The sequence below is a fragment of the Siniperca chuatsi genome, linkage group LG23, assembly GCF_020085105.1.
Source record: "Siniperca chuatsi isolate FFG_IHB_CAS linkage group LG23, ASM2008510v1, whole genome shotgun sequence".
In the NCBI taxonomy this organism is placed as follows: domain Eukaryota; kingdom Metazoa; phylum Chordata; class Actinopteri; order Centrarchiformes; family Sinipercidae; genus Siniperca; species Siniperca chuatsi.
The window spans coordinates 7,690,431-7,703,889 of NC_058064.1; the positions used below are offsets into that span (position 1 = coordinate 7,690,431).

General features: G+C 40.0%; 1 protein-coding gene and 4 non-coding genes across 5 annotated transcripts; 4 read left to right on the forward strand and 1 right to left on the reverse strand.

Moving 5' to 3' along the window:
* Positions 1-126: 126 nt before the first annotated feature.
* ttll1 (tubulin tyrosine ligase-like family, member 1) lies at positions 127-12,752 on the forward strand. The gene is made up of 10 exons (XM_044186642.1): positions 127-626; positions 764-887; positions 1,619-1,827; positions 1,957-2,137; positions 2,429-2,566; positions 3,550-3,658; positions 4,287-4,430; positions 5,664-5,750; positions 6,788-6,951; positions 10,893-12,752. The coding sequence occupies exons 2-10, from the start codon at positions 775-777 to the stop codon at positions 11,020-11,022; spliced, it is 1,275 nt and encodes a 424-aa protein (XP_044042577.1). The 5' UTR covers positions 127-626; positions 764-774; the 3' UTR covers positions 11,023-12,752.
* On the forward strand, positions 7,566-7,652 carry trnay-gua. Its single transcript is given in 2 exon segments — positions 7,566-7,602; positions 7,617-7,652. It is a non-coding gene; the product is annotated as a tRNA-Tyr (tRNA).
* Positions 7,986-8,072, forward strand: trnay-gua. Its single transcript is given in 2 exon segments — positions 7,986-8,022; positions 8,037-8,072. It is a non-coding gene; the product is annotated as a tRNA-Tyr (tRNA).
* On the forward strand, positions 8,357-8,443 carry trnay-gua. The gene is given in 2 exon segments: positions 8,357-8,393; positions 8,408-8,443. It is a non-coding gene; the product is annotated as a tRNA-Tyr (tRNA).
* Positions 10,576-10,662, reverse strand: trnay-gua. The gene is given in 2 exon segments: positions 10,576-10,611; positions 10,626-10,662. It is a non-coding gene; the product is annotated as a tRNA-Tyr (tRNA).
* Positions 12,753-13,459: the final 707 nt, after the last annotated feature.

Here is a 13,459-nt window from a genome sequence, read left to right on the forward strand (position 1 = left end):
TAAGGTCAACAACCTTTTTTTAAACAGATGTAGTTAATGTAATTAAATCCTGTTTAAAGTCAGTCCAACACTGCCCCCTGCTGGTACGGTCTGGTAACGACACCCTGCAATGACATCACTGCGTCCTCCGTTGCTAGGTAATTCTCCCGGAAGGACCAAGCCCATAACGACGTCGTTTAATGTTCTTGAGACATTTCTTGTTTAAAAAATACCCCAAACCGCAATTAAGTCGCATAGTAAGGTTATGGCATATGTATGTTATTACTTTTCAATAACTAAGACTTTTATTGTGAAGAGTAATATAGTTTGACCGTGGTGGGCGTTTCGTCACTGTGTCCAGCTTCACGACGCCCAGGATCAATAAATGTAGCTTGTTAGCAATGAAACCGCTAACATGGAAACAGTTTTTTGTTGTTAGCTGGGGCTATCAATGATTCTGACAAATTGTCCTGCCGCTGGGTTCCGCTATGAGTTTAAATAACGACAGTTTGGCGAGATTGCACCACTGACTGGGTGATGTCCGCCCAGCCTCTGCAGCAGTCCAGGGAGGATTCAGCATCCTGCTAACTGAGCCAGCCCGGCTAGCTGATGCTGATGACTGGCTGTTTCCTGACATTGATTTGCAGGTAGGTGACTGCTTTGGTGCATGGTGGCTGCATGCATTTCCCCCCATCTTTTTCTGTGCATTGTTCTATCTTGAGTCCTATCTGTTTGTTTATCTGCTTTTGTATCTGTTTACCTGTTGTTTTGTGCTCCACCCTAGTGGGAGGCACCATGGCCGGTAAGGTGAAGTGGGTGACAGATATTGAAAAATCAGTGCTCATCAACAACTTTGAGAAGAGGGAATGGACTCAAGTCACAGAAAACGACGACTGGAATTTCTACTGGTAGGTTTCCCATCTATCATTACACCTGGATCTTTAGTACTTGGACACTACACTCTGCAAGCACCATATATAGGCAGTAGTGGAAGAAGTACTCATATTCTTTGGATATGTTAGTACCAAAACCATAATGTAAAAATATTTTTCCATTTAAAAGATGCAATCAAAATCCTACTTGAATAAAAACACAGAAGTATGATAAGCAAAATGTACTTAAAATATAAGTAAAAGTATTCCTTTTGCAGAGAAATGGCTTTTGTGATTGTATATACTATTAGTATACAACACTATTATTACTGATGCATCAGCACATATGCAGCATTTCACTATTACAGTTAGCTAGTGTAGTCGAGAGGTTTCCAACCTGGGGGTTAAATCTGCGGAGTCATGAAATGATTAATTAGGTAGGAAAAAAGAAAAAACAAAGTTCTGCTACACAAATTTAGGTTAATTTTTTGGACATTTCTCTTTGGTGGAACTCACAAAATCTGAAATGTAGTGAAGAAGAAGTATAAACTCGCACAAAATGTATGAAAAGTATCTCAAAATTGTTACTTAAATACAGTACTTGAGAAAATGTACTCAGTAACTTTCAACCGCTGCACATCGGCTGCATGTTGATCCTATTTATGTCAATTAATGAGTAATAATTAAATCACCAAGCTTATTTCTACGCTCTAGACTCTTTAAATCACCATTTTACCACTCTTTTAATTATTTGTACCCACATGTAGGATGAGCATCCAGACCATCAGAAATGTGTTCAGTGTGGACACCGGCTACCGCCTGTCAGATGACCAGATGGTTAACCACTTCCCCAACCACTACGAACTGACCAGGAAGGACCTGATGATCAAGAACATCAAACGCTACCGCAAGGAGCTGGAAAAGGAAAGCAGTCCGCTGGCAGAGAAGGACGAGAACGGGAAATACATTTATTTAGGTATCTATTAGAGCGCTGACGGGAGGGATGAGTGTAGAAATGCACACATACTCCATTTGTTTCCTCACAAAACATGGAGAGGCACACTGTTCTGAATATTTCTAACTATTTGCCCTATGTTTTGTGCAGATTTTGTCCCTGTGACGTTCATGCTCCCCTCCGATTATAATCTTTTTGTGGAGGAGTACCGCAAGAACCCATCCAGCACTTGGATCATGAAGCCCTGCGGCAAGGCCCAGGGCAAAGGCATCTTCCTCATCAACAAACTGTCCCAGATCAAGAAGTGGTCCAGAGACAGCCGCACCTCCACGTGAGTAACCGAAGACATCATCGTAACACGCAGTCAGTAAACACTTCCTGTGAGGAGGTTGCTCTTTACATAGATTTGCATGGTGCCGCATATTCTCTTTCTTTTTTCTCTTTTAGTAAAAATTAACCAAAGAGCACCTGTTCTAGTCCTGTAATCCTATTTGAGTAAACTGCTTAACAATCAGTTCCCAGTACATTATCCTTTATGAGGAAGGTGTGAAATATAAAATGTAGATTTGGTCAGAGGTTTGTGGTTTGCTGATGTTTGGCATCTTGCTTTTTTTGCCTCCAGGTTTGTAGCAGCATCTAGTGGCAAGGAAGCCTACGTCATCTCCCTGTACATCGACAATCCTCTGCTGATAGGAGGGAAGAAGTTCGACCTGCGTCTCTACGTTCTGGTGACCACATATCGGCCTCTGAAGTGCTACATGTAAGCCCTGAATTTACATGAAGTTGTTTGACGTTGGATACTAGCGCCATCTAGTGGGAATGAATTATTATCTACATCGTAGAAAAGGTTTCAGTCGTAGTCATCTGGACACTGTTTTCAGAATCAAGACGTTTCGGCTCCCATCCGGAAGACATTCTCAATTGTGAAAAAATTGGACGGGAACTGGAAATTTAAACTACTCTGAGTTACATAAGCCCTGCCCTCAGGAAGGAATCTGCCTGAGTATCTGTAAATAGCTAGTTTCACCTGAAACTGACCTAATAGTTTCAAGATGGCCCAGTAATCAGTAATCAGGCCTATTGTTCTCTGGCTGCATCTACTTCATCACTGCTAAGTGCCTGATTAGCATGTGATAGGCGTGACCAAGGTGATAATACACTCTGATAGACTTTGGGCAATTTTTTTTTCCCAATTTTTTCACAATTGAGAATGACTTCCGGATGGGAGCCGAAACGTCTTGATTCTGAAAACAGTGTCCAGATGACTACGACTGAAACCGTTTCTACGATAGAACACTCCTGGACGAATGAGGGACTACACCGTCTTATTATCTACATGTAATAGAAGGCAGTGTTAAAGCACTGTAGAAAACCTTATATGCAGCCATTGTTACTTACATTACAACTAATTTATTCTGTTATTGAACTTGCTCATTGAGTCTAGAGCTGCAACAATTAGGCAATTTATTGATTAGTTGATGGACAGAAAATCATTTTGATAATTGAAACTTTGATGCTTTTCTAATATATGAAAGTAAAACTTTGAGTTTTGGACTGTTCGGTCGTATAAAACAAGCAATTTGAACACGTCACTTTGGGCTCTTGGGAATTGTAACAAGCATTTTTCACTATTTTCTGACATGTTATAGACAAAACTATTCATTGAATAATTGAGAAAATAGCAGGCAGCTGAATCAATCATGACAATAATCGTTTGTTCTCTCTCTGTGGTTTGATCGTCAGGTACAAGCTTGGCTTCTGCAGGTTCTGCACAGTCAAGTACACACCCAGCACCAGTGAACTGGACAACATGTTTGTTCACCTCACTAATGTGGCCATCCAAAAACATGGGGTGAGTCTGTATTTTGTCTGGTATGGCTAGTAGGGACTGTTAGTATCAGTAAATGAGTTAGAAGTATTGGATATTAAAGGGGTATCCTGCCAATTCAGTGTTGCACTTCCATAAAGTTGGGGGCTCACGAAGCAGCAGTGGCCACAATATTCTGCCTTTTAATTCCCTAGTATGGGTCAAGCTCCAAAATGTTAATATAATCCAAAATAAGACCCTATATTTCCCATAATGCAATTTAATAGTCATTAGACCCTCCCTAAATGGTAAATACTAGTCTTTCCAACTCCATGCCCCTAATGTGTAACAATGTGTAAAAATCTGCCTTCAGAGCCAATGAAGACATTATACAGCTGTTTTCACAGGCTGAGTACTACTTATGACGAGTATACTGATGTGTAATTGGTGGAGTGCCCCATTAAATTGAAACATATTTTTCAAGTTTTCTGTTGGCTACATTTATAGTTTCACAAAATAATATAACTTCTGCTGACTAGATCCAATGACTGACTGACAAATTTCAGGTAATAATATTCCTCTCAAAGCTCACCTGTACATCTTTTTGCAACAGAACTCACTGTGAAAATACAAACATTTCAATATCTAATGAGACTGTGCACCTTTAACACAGGATGACTACAACCACGTCCATGGAGGCAAGTGGACGGTCAGTAACCTCCGTTTGTACCTAGAGAGCACCAGAGGGAAGGAGGTGACCAGCCGACTGTTTGACCAGATCCACTGGATCGTGGTGCAGTCACTGAAGGCCGTGGCTGTAAGTGGACAAGAATATCAGGTCTTTTTACTCCAACGTGACATTTTAAAAATATGTGACAATTATGTAAGCCAATTACTCCTACTTGTACATGCTAATTGACATCACATAATTACGTGTTGACCAAATTATGGCACTTATAATAAACTAGTGCCTGTAGTAGACATACCAGACATCCTTAGGTGGTTCAAATCCGGTTCAAAGGAGTGACTTTTAGCTGTGTGTTGTGGAACATGTTGTCCAATAGCACCTGAAACAAGGACACTGTGTCCCCGTAGAGGTTTGTACAATGTTTGTAGCTAGCTAACTAGGAATGGGAGTAACTGAGGTGGGTTGTGATTTCACAACATCAAAAAGTCTGATAAAGTTTATCATGTTGGCTATGGCATTTGCTAGGTGTTAAGAGTAGGGAATACAATGCCTGGCATCATCAGGTCCTTATCCGTAGGTCGCTGGTTCAAATCCGGCTCGAAGGAGTTGCTTTTAAAAGCAGCATTTTGTTATTGTCAATATGGAGTCTTTTAACTAATTTATATACTTTTGGGTACTTTTAGCTGCAACGTCGTATTTTAGAAGCTGCTCTTATATTTTGGATGAAACTTTTAATCTAACAAAGTAACTATAGTTGTCAAGTAAATGTAGTGGAATATTTCCGTATGAAATATGGTGGAGTACAACTATAAAATTGCATAAAACGGAAATACTCGAGTAAAGTAGTACCTCAAAATTGTACTGAAATTGTATTATATTCCACCACTGCTCACTCACCTTTCACATCGCCAGTGCTTCAGCCACTTACAGTACAAAAACCACTACACCACACATGTTGAAGCCTCCAGTGATTGTGTTTTTACTTTGTTCCTGCTGGGATGCTGTTTTTAGTATTTGGCGTTCAGTGATTTCAGCAGGCCAACCTTTTTTAAACACACAGCTGTTAAACCACCTTGGTGTGGTGATTTCTTTTCTGTTTTTAGCACAAAGGTGGACTCAACTTAATGCACACTTCCCTTTTCTACTAAGTGATCTGATTCACTTTCCCTCTCAGGCCCCAACACACAGGCTACTTTGTGCACTAATAGCTATGTCCACTGGTGTATTTTTACTCTATTTACTAACACCTTTCCCTGCTGAATCATTCTCCACTGCGTTAAAAAGTTCCCAACATATCATAATCACCCACAATGTAGGTCAATTCCTCAACCTAATTCAGTCTGTCTTTTCTCTCTCTCCCAGCCTGTGATGAACAACGACAAGCACTGTTTTGAGTGTTACGGGTATGACATCATTATTGATGACAAGCTCAAGCCATGGCTTATAGAGGTGAGTAATTTAACATGGGGAGTTATTACATGCATACACTCCTACAAACTCACATAAATATCTTAAATTGGCTGAAGACACCAGTTGCTTAATTTGCCACACAGTGACTCCACGTTCCTTTTCCTTGAGTGTTAAGCAACTTTTTATTGCCCTTGAGGTTGATCTTTGTGTGTGTATGGTTGGACGTGTCCCTCTCTTTATTCAAATGTGTGCTGAAGGTGTGTCTTTTACCCGTATTATTCCAGCTGAAAATACTGTTATAAACTTGAGTATGCACCAAGTAATGCAGGCTGATACAGGCTATTTGCTGTCTTTAACTTGAAATAGGATCCCTCTGTCATCATTGTATTGTGTTCCTTTACCTTCAAAATATTGTGCTCGTTATGTAGCTGTCATATTTTACTGCACTCATTTTGACAGCCGTATAATGAGTTGCTGGGTTTCCAGGCTACGTCTGAACTATTTCTGTTAGCAGACACCGATGTGATCTATTTTGGGCAACGTAAAGTTGGTTGTAGGGCATAAACCGTCCTCAGTAAGGGACTGAAAAAACGTGTGCCACAAACCTAGTCAGGAACTCTTTCTTTTGTTCATTATTCCTGCAAGTATGTATGCAAGTAGCCAACTCTCATTAACAGGCAATGCATAACAAAAGCTAAGAAGCTAAACTCTTTTTGTTTGTGCCATGTACTCAAGGAATTAAGTGTGTGTGTGTGTGTGTGTGTGTGTGTGTGTGTGTGTGTGTGCGATGATATCAAATCATCTCTGTCTCTGCACTCATGTAAGTTTTCCAGTGTGTATCAAGTTTCCTTGTTTGAATGTATGTTTATGAGTACAGCTGTTATAGCACATTAGCAGGAGAGTTTCCTGCCTGATAAGAGCTTCTATATGGGGTTAGGAGGAAATTAAACAATGTGCTCATGCCTGTTTGGATCCTAGAGTACATTATTAAGCTCTTCCTGTCTCCATGTGTTTTGTTGCAAAACACCCTTCTCTTTAAATGTAAATGTCACTTTCTTTGTCTGTGTAATTCTCAGGTCAATGCCTCACCCTCGCTGACCTCCAGCACAGCCAACGACCGCATCCTGAAGTACAACCTCATTAACGACACTCTCAACATCGTCACGCCCAACGGGGACATCCCAGACTGCCGCTGGAATCGCAGCCCGCCACGAGAGGCCCTGGGCAACTATCAAGTCCTGTGAGTAACATTAAAATCTACCAGTCAGACAAACTCAACCAAGGAGGGTCACACAGATGCTAAAAATATCAGTCACAAGTGTTGCCTTCTACAGTTACTAAGCTCAAGTTGTTATCTATTTTTAGCTCGCATTGTGTCCTTTGATACCTCAGTTGCTAGAGCAGGGGACTTTAGTAGACATACCAGACATCCTTAGGTCGCTGGTTCAGTTCCAGCTCAAAGGACAGACTTTAAACTGTAAGTTGTCCAATTGCACCTGAAACAAGGACGCTGTTTCATTGTAGAGGTTTGTGCTAAGCTGTTAACTAGGAATCGGAGGAACTGAGGTACCTCTTGATTTCACTCCAACATGAAAAAGTTTATCATGTTGGTAGTTACAAGGTGTTAAGAGTAGATAAACAGCTGGTATATACACAATGTTTTTTTCCGATTCATTATTTCACTATATATTGTTAAAACACTACCTGAGATCTTTGTACTCCCATCACATTGATATTTAGACTGATGTAGCTGCAGAAAAATCATTGGTGTCCTTTGAAGATGGTCATATTATGTGCTTGTCTTCTCCAGTTACAATGCCTGTCATGCTCTTTCTCCACATTCTGCCCCATCTCCCTTCGATAGCTCAGTTGGTAGAGCGGAGGACTGTAGTGGTTACACCAGGCATCCTTAGGTCGCTGGTTCAAATCCGGCTCGAAGGAGTGACTTTTAAGTGAGGGACATGCTGATGTGTCATATATTTCCGTAGATCAGTTTAAATTCAGAATCAGAAATAAACAGCTGGTATATATACAAAAATTGCATATGGTTCAACATACTGTAGAAACAGGGCACACCAATCGTGCTGTGCATTTCAAAAATATGCTGTAACTAATTAACTAGGACTAGATAAATGGTTAACATAGTAAGTTCATGTTATGATATTATTTGTTAGGAAAATTATTGGCTGCCTTTGGTGACGGTCATATTATGTGCTTGTCTTCTCCAGTTACAATGCCTACCATGTTTTTTTTCCATGTAAAAAAAAGACATCACCTTCGATAGCTCAGTTGGTAGAGCGGAGGACTGTAGTGGTCAAATCAGGTATCCTTAGGTCGCTGGTTCAAATCCGGCTCGAAGGAGTTGCTTTTAAGTGAGGGACTTGCTGATGTGTCATATATTTCCATAGATCAGTTTAAATTGCATATGGGAGACCAATCGTGCTGTTCACTTCAATAATATGCTGTAACTAATTAACCTCGACTAGATAAATTGTTAACGGACTATATGTTGGTCTCTGACTTGACTACATTACAAAGGAGTCACTTTTATTTACAAAGTTCATGTTCTGATATTATTTGTTAGGTGTCAACAATAGGCGAGTAAGTACAGATGGCCCTACTAGTGATTCTTTGGTCCTTGTCTCCCTTCGATAGCTCAGTTGGTAGAGCGGAGGACTGTAGTGGTTACACCAGGCATCCTTAGGTCGCTGGTTCAAATTCGGCTCGAAGGAGTTGCATTTAGACATGTTGTCCACTGTACAACAGCAGTTGAAGATTTTAACCGTTCTTACTTTATATGACGTGTACACTAAGTAATAAAATAAGTCACACTCCCTTTGATAGCTTTCTTAGAGCAGAGGGCTTAACTGTAACTATTTAACTAGAACTAGTTAATACATTGATATTTAGACTGATTTAGTTTCAGAAAATCCTCATACACCAGTATGCGCTGGGTTTCTCCAATTATAATACTTGGGATCCTTTTTTTCCATGTCAATCCTGATATTTCCCTTCGATAGCTCAGTTGGTAGAGAGGAGGTCTGTAGTAGTTACACCAGGTATCCTTAGGTCTCTGGTTCAAATCTGACTTGAAGGAGTGACTTTTAATTATGTGTTGTGCAATAACACCTCACACAAGCAACAAAACGTGTTGGTTATGTTTGGCTGAGCTTAAGTTATCTTTAACTAGCATTACTATCTCTTATGCTATCTTTTTTTCAGGTTATTGCACCAAAGTTTGGTAGAAGTTGACTCTGAACTTATACACTTATTATTCTCCTTGGTTTGTATCATTATGCTGTTGAGATGTCATTAATAGGTGCTGAAGGACTAACCAGTGACCTAAGGATCCCTTGCATTTCCATTACAGTCCTCTGCTCTACCAGCTGAACTATGGAAAGGTTTATGCTGTTATGCAACAGACCAGTTACCTGTGGGTAATACAAAGACAATACACTCAGAGGTCGTCTGACAATTACTGCCCCATTCTGAACACAATAGTGAGGGTAGTGTGTGCTTTAGAACCTTGTTTACATAGTAAGTCTATCTAAAAGCAACCAGAGGGAGGAAATTACCATTACCATTGCTCCTCTTTTCTCGACTCCCTTCTCTACACTACACCAAAATCCAATAGTTTGGCTACAGTTCAAAGGAGGGGCTTATGGGCAACATAAAGTTTATGATGATAATATTTGTGGATGATGAACAGCATGGATATACAGTTTTTATCATTCTTTTATTTTTAAAATTTCTTCCTTGCTGAAAGTAAACAGGAATGCATGTTGCTACCGGTGCATTTTACCTGTTCCTGTCTTCCTTTGGTAGCTCATTTGGTAGAGCATAAGTCTGTAGTAGATGTACCACACTAAACTACTAACGGTGGTCACAGGAATCCTTAGGTCGCTGGTTCAAATCTGGCTCGAAGGGAAAATTCTGGTGCTTTGATGTTTTGCTTTTTGGCACAGATATACCTATATACAGGACCTCATTATATATTTTTTTTACAAACTTACTAACTTGTTGGTCCAAAGTCTGGTAAAAGTTAACTCTGATCCACTTATTATGCTCCCCGGTCATGCTGCTAGCATGGCTAAAAGGTCTCTCCTTCAAGCCAGATTTAAACCAGCAACATAAGGGTGTCTGATATTTCCATTACAGTCCTCAGCTCACCCGACTGAGTTATCGAAGGGATGTAGTAAAGTTGTAACAGACAACTGCCCCATTTTGAATTGTTTAAGCACAATCGTGAGGGTAAAGTGAGCTTAGTGCTTACCAAGGGGGTATTGTTTGAGTAAAGCACCATGTTTACATACCGCATAGTTCATGTAAGGCAAAGGTATAATGTTTACCATGTTCACTGTATTGGTTTAGCATGCTAGCATGCTAACATTTGCTAATTAACACTAAACACAAACTTCAGCTCAGGCTGATGGGAATGCCACTAGTTTTGCAGGTATTTGGTCATAAACCAAACAAAACCAAATGAACCACAAAGGCAAATAAAATTTTATCAGACGATGGGGCTAGAGGAAAAGTCAGGAGATCAAACTTATTACAATTCATCCTCTGGGGACCTTGAGTGTCTGTTGTAAATTCCATGGCAATCCATCCAATAATTTAGATATTTCACTAACAAACTAAAATGTGAATATCATGGTGGTGCTAGAGGAAAAGTCAGGGGTTCACCAAAGTCATTAGGATTCATCCTCTGCAATCCATCACATAATGTAGCTGTCAAAATATTTCAGTCTGGACCAAAGTGGTGGAGCAACTGACATGGCCATCCCTAGAGCCATGTTGCTAGCTAACATGAAAGAGTGTGCTTGTGTGAGGTGTTATTGCACAACACACAATTAAAAGTTACTCCTTCGAGCCGGATTTGAACCAGCGACCTAAGGATGGCTGGTGTAACCACTACAGTCCTCCGCTCTACCAACTGAGCTATCGAAGGGATGTTACATCATTGTAAAAGACAGGTACGGCTTTCTGAATTGTTCAAATACAATAGTGAGGGTAAAGTGAGCTTAGTACTTAGCAGGGGGGTATTGTTAGAGTAAAGCACCTTGTTTACATACTCCACAGTTCATGTAAAGGCAAAGAGTATGGGCAACAAGAACTCCTTTGAATGTATTTCTTCACTACATGATTCCTCTGTCTCTGATTCATTCTGCATGTCACAAGGTATGACGAGGAGCAGGCGCAGAGCGAGAATGCCGAGCGTGACCTGCGGAGCCGCTCGGGTCAATCCTTGGGGTCAAAGGGCACCAAGGGGAGTGCAGGCGTTCGCCCTGCTGCCGCCACCTGGAAGTGAGGTGATATAGATGACTCTTAATGACTTCCTGTACATTATTACAGGGTCCAACAGTGGGGCACAGGGGATAAAAAGGAACCACCCAGACTTAGCCCAACTATTCGATGGAGGACTGCTCCCTGTCTCCACATTTCACTGACTGAGGGCTCAGGGGTCGAGAGCTCTACTGCTGGAGGGGAGGAAAATCAACAATGTGGTCATATTTGCAAAGTTTAAAGGCTGGAGTTTGTGGCTGTTTGTATGAATGAGTAACTAAAAATAAGACGGTGTAGTCCCTCATTCGTCCAGGAGTGTTCTATCGTAGAAAAGGTTTCAGTCGTAGTCATCTGGACACTGTTTTCAGAATCAAGACGTTTCGGCTCCCATCCGGAAGTCATCCGGAAGTCATTCTCAATTCACAATTGAGAATGACTTCCGGATGGGAGCCGAAACGTCTTGATTCTGAAAACAGTGTCCAGATGACTACGACTGAAACCTTTTCTACGATAGTAACTAAAAATGTAGAAATTATGTCAGTGAGGCTGAAGGCCAAGTCCAATATCACATACAATGTCAGCAACAGCAGCCATTACCACCCCAACCCAAACTCCCTATGAAGATGAGGAAATATTTCCCAAAAAAAACTCAAAAAGTGGATGAAACCTTGGGAGAGGAAATTCAAAGAGAAGGTCCCTCTCCTTGGAACGCTGGGGGTGCAGGAGAAGCTGCAGGTGGGAAAAATGGCAACCACACAAATGAAAAGAAAATTGTAATTTAATATACATCAATGGGATTAAAATCCAATATGACCAGGGAGGATTATAACAACCTGAACTATGCATGATTACTGAGTCCTGACACTTTAACTCGACCCCCCGCACAGGTGCTAAAAAGAAGGAGCTCTGTGAGAAGTCTATGAAGTGGTATGGAAAAAGAAGAGAGAGGGACAAGGGATCTAACTAATGCAAAGGGTATAAAGATACAATTTACTGATTGGCAGATGATAGTGAATAGGCAGAATTAAAAGTACTAAAGGTGTATAGATCCCAAAGTAGAAATGAATAATGTTTTTATATGTGTATCAGTATGTTTATGCAGGGAGGCTTCATTAACATTGATTGTATTCAGTGCTGATCCCGATTGGACTTTATTACTTTATTTTTTCTTGAATATTAAATAGATATCACATGTTGCATTTTGAGTTTGACCACTGACGTCATATTTGCTGTACATCTAAAATCTTAAACACTAATATGTGTTGGAAATGTATGCATTCTTAGCTGTCAGCTGTTTATTTCCTGCAACTACTGAAATGTTGAAACTCTGATGATTTATTCACTGAAGTAGAGCTGAACGGTATTAGGAAAAGATTGCAGTATCTTTGTTTTTGTTTTGTTTTTTGCAGTATACGTAGTGGTATTTTAAAACAAAGGTAAGGAAATATCACCAGATACTTGCAGCTTTAGCTTATAGAACCATTTGGAAACAATTTATATCTTAAGTAATGATTAGGGTGATTTTAAAGAAAAGAGGGGGGGATGTTCAATTTCTGTTTGCTTCAATTTTCAATCCAGGCTAAAGTCCATGATCAAGATTATCATTATAATCACTTTATTTACTCTAAAACAAGGGGCATCTTCTGTCAATGGGTGAAAGAAAGGTCTATCAGCCCTAAATCTGATATAGAAACTCATTTGGTGCTTTGTGAAATTAAATTGTTGATGTGAAATAAAAAGAAGGAAAATTCTCTACTGATTATGTAACAAGTCTGTTTATTTGCTTTCTTTACTTACTTATAACATTTCAATTTAACCTAAATAATGGAATTGGGTTTTTTTATTTCTTGTCACTTCACTGTGGTAAGAGGCCCTATAGCCTTTGATGAATCTAATCTGTCTGGAGTTTAGATTAGAGGCCAAGCCTTCAAAAGGCAAATGACCTTTATGTTCTTGCTGTTACCATGGCAGTAAAGTAAGTCGCTGCATGGCACCATTCCTTGACCTTGAAAGTTGGACACCATCTTGTTGTTTCCTATGGCCCTGGAGCTTATGACTACAAGCAGAATAGCAGCTTATCAAGATGTGTAAACCATAGATGTGTTGGCATATAACCAAATTCCCCTAACCAAATTAGTTGTATTAGTCATTGTTTGGCAGTAAGACCTACACATCCTCCTGCGCTAGAGACCAAATTTACTGAGAGGTGAATTGAACTCGAGGAGTGTGGTCAAATAAGGATCAGTGTTTCCTCACTGCTGTCTTTTTTTTATTGTGGTTATAAACTGTGCAGCTAATGTTGTGTTCATGACACAAAGCTTTTCTGTTTTTAGCTTTGCAATACTGAGATCTCTCTGTATGAGAAATGCATCGTTTCCTTTTAGTTTTTGTCTTCCTTTCAATAAAATATCCATATTGGTGCTGCCTTGACAATAAATAATGTTCATTTTAAAGCAAGGGTA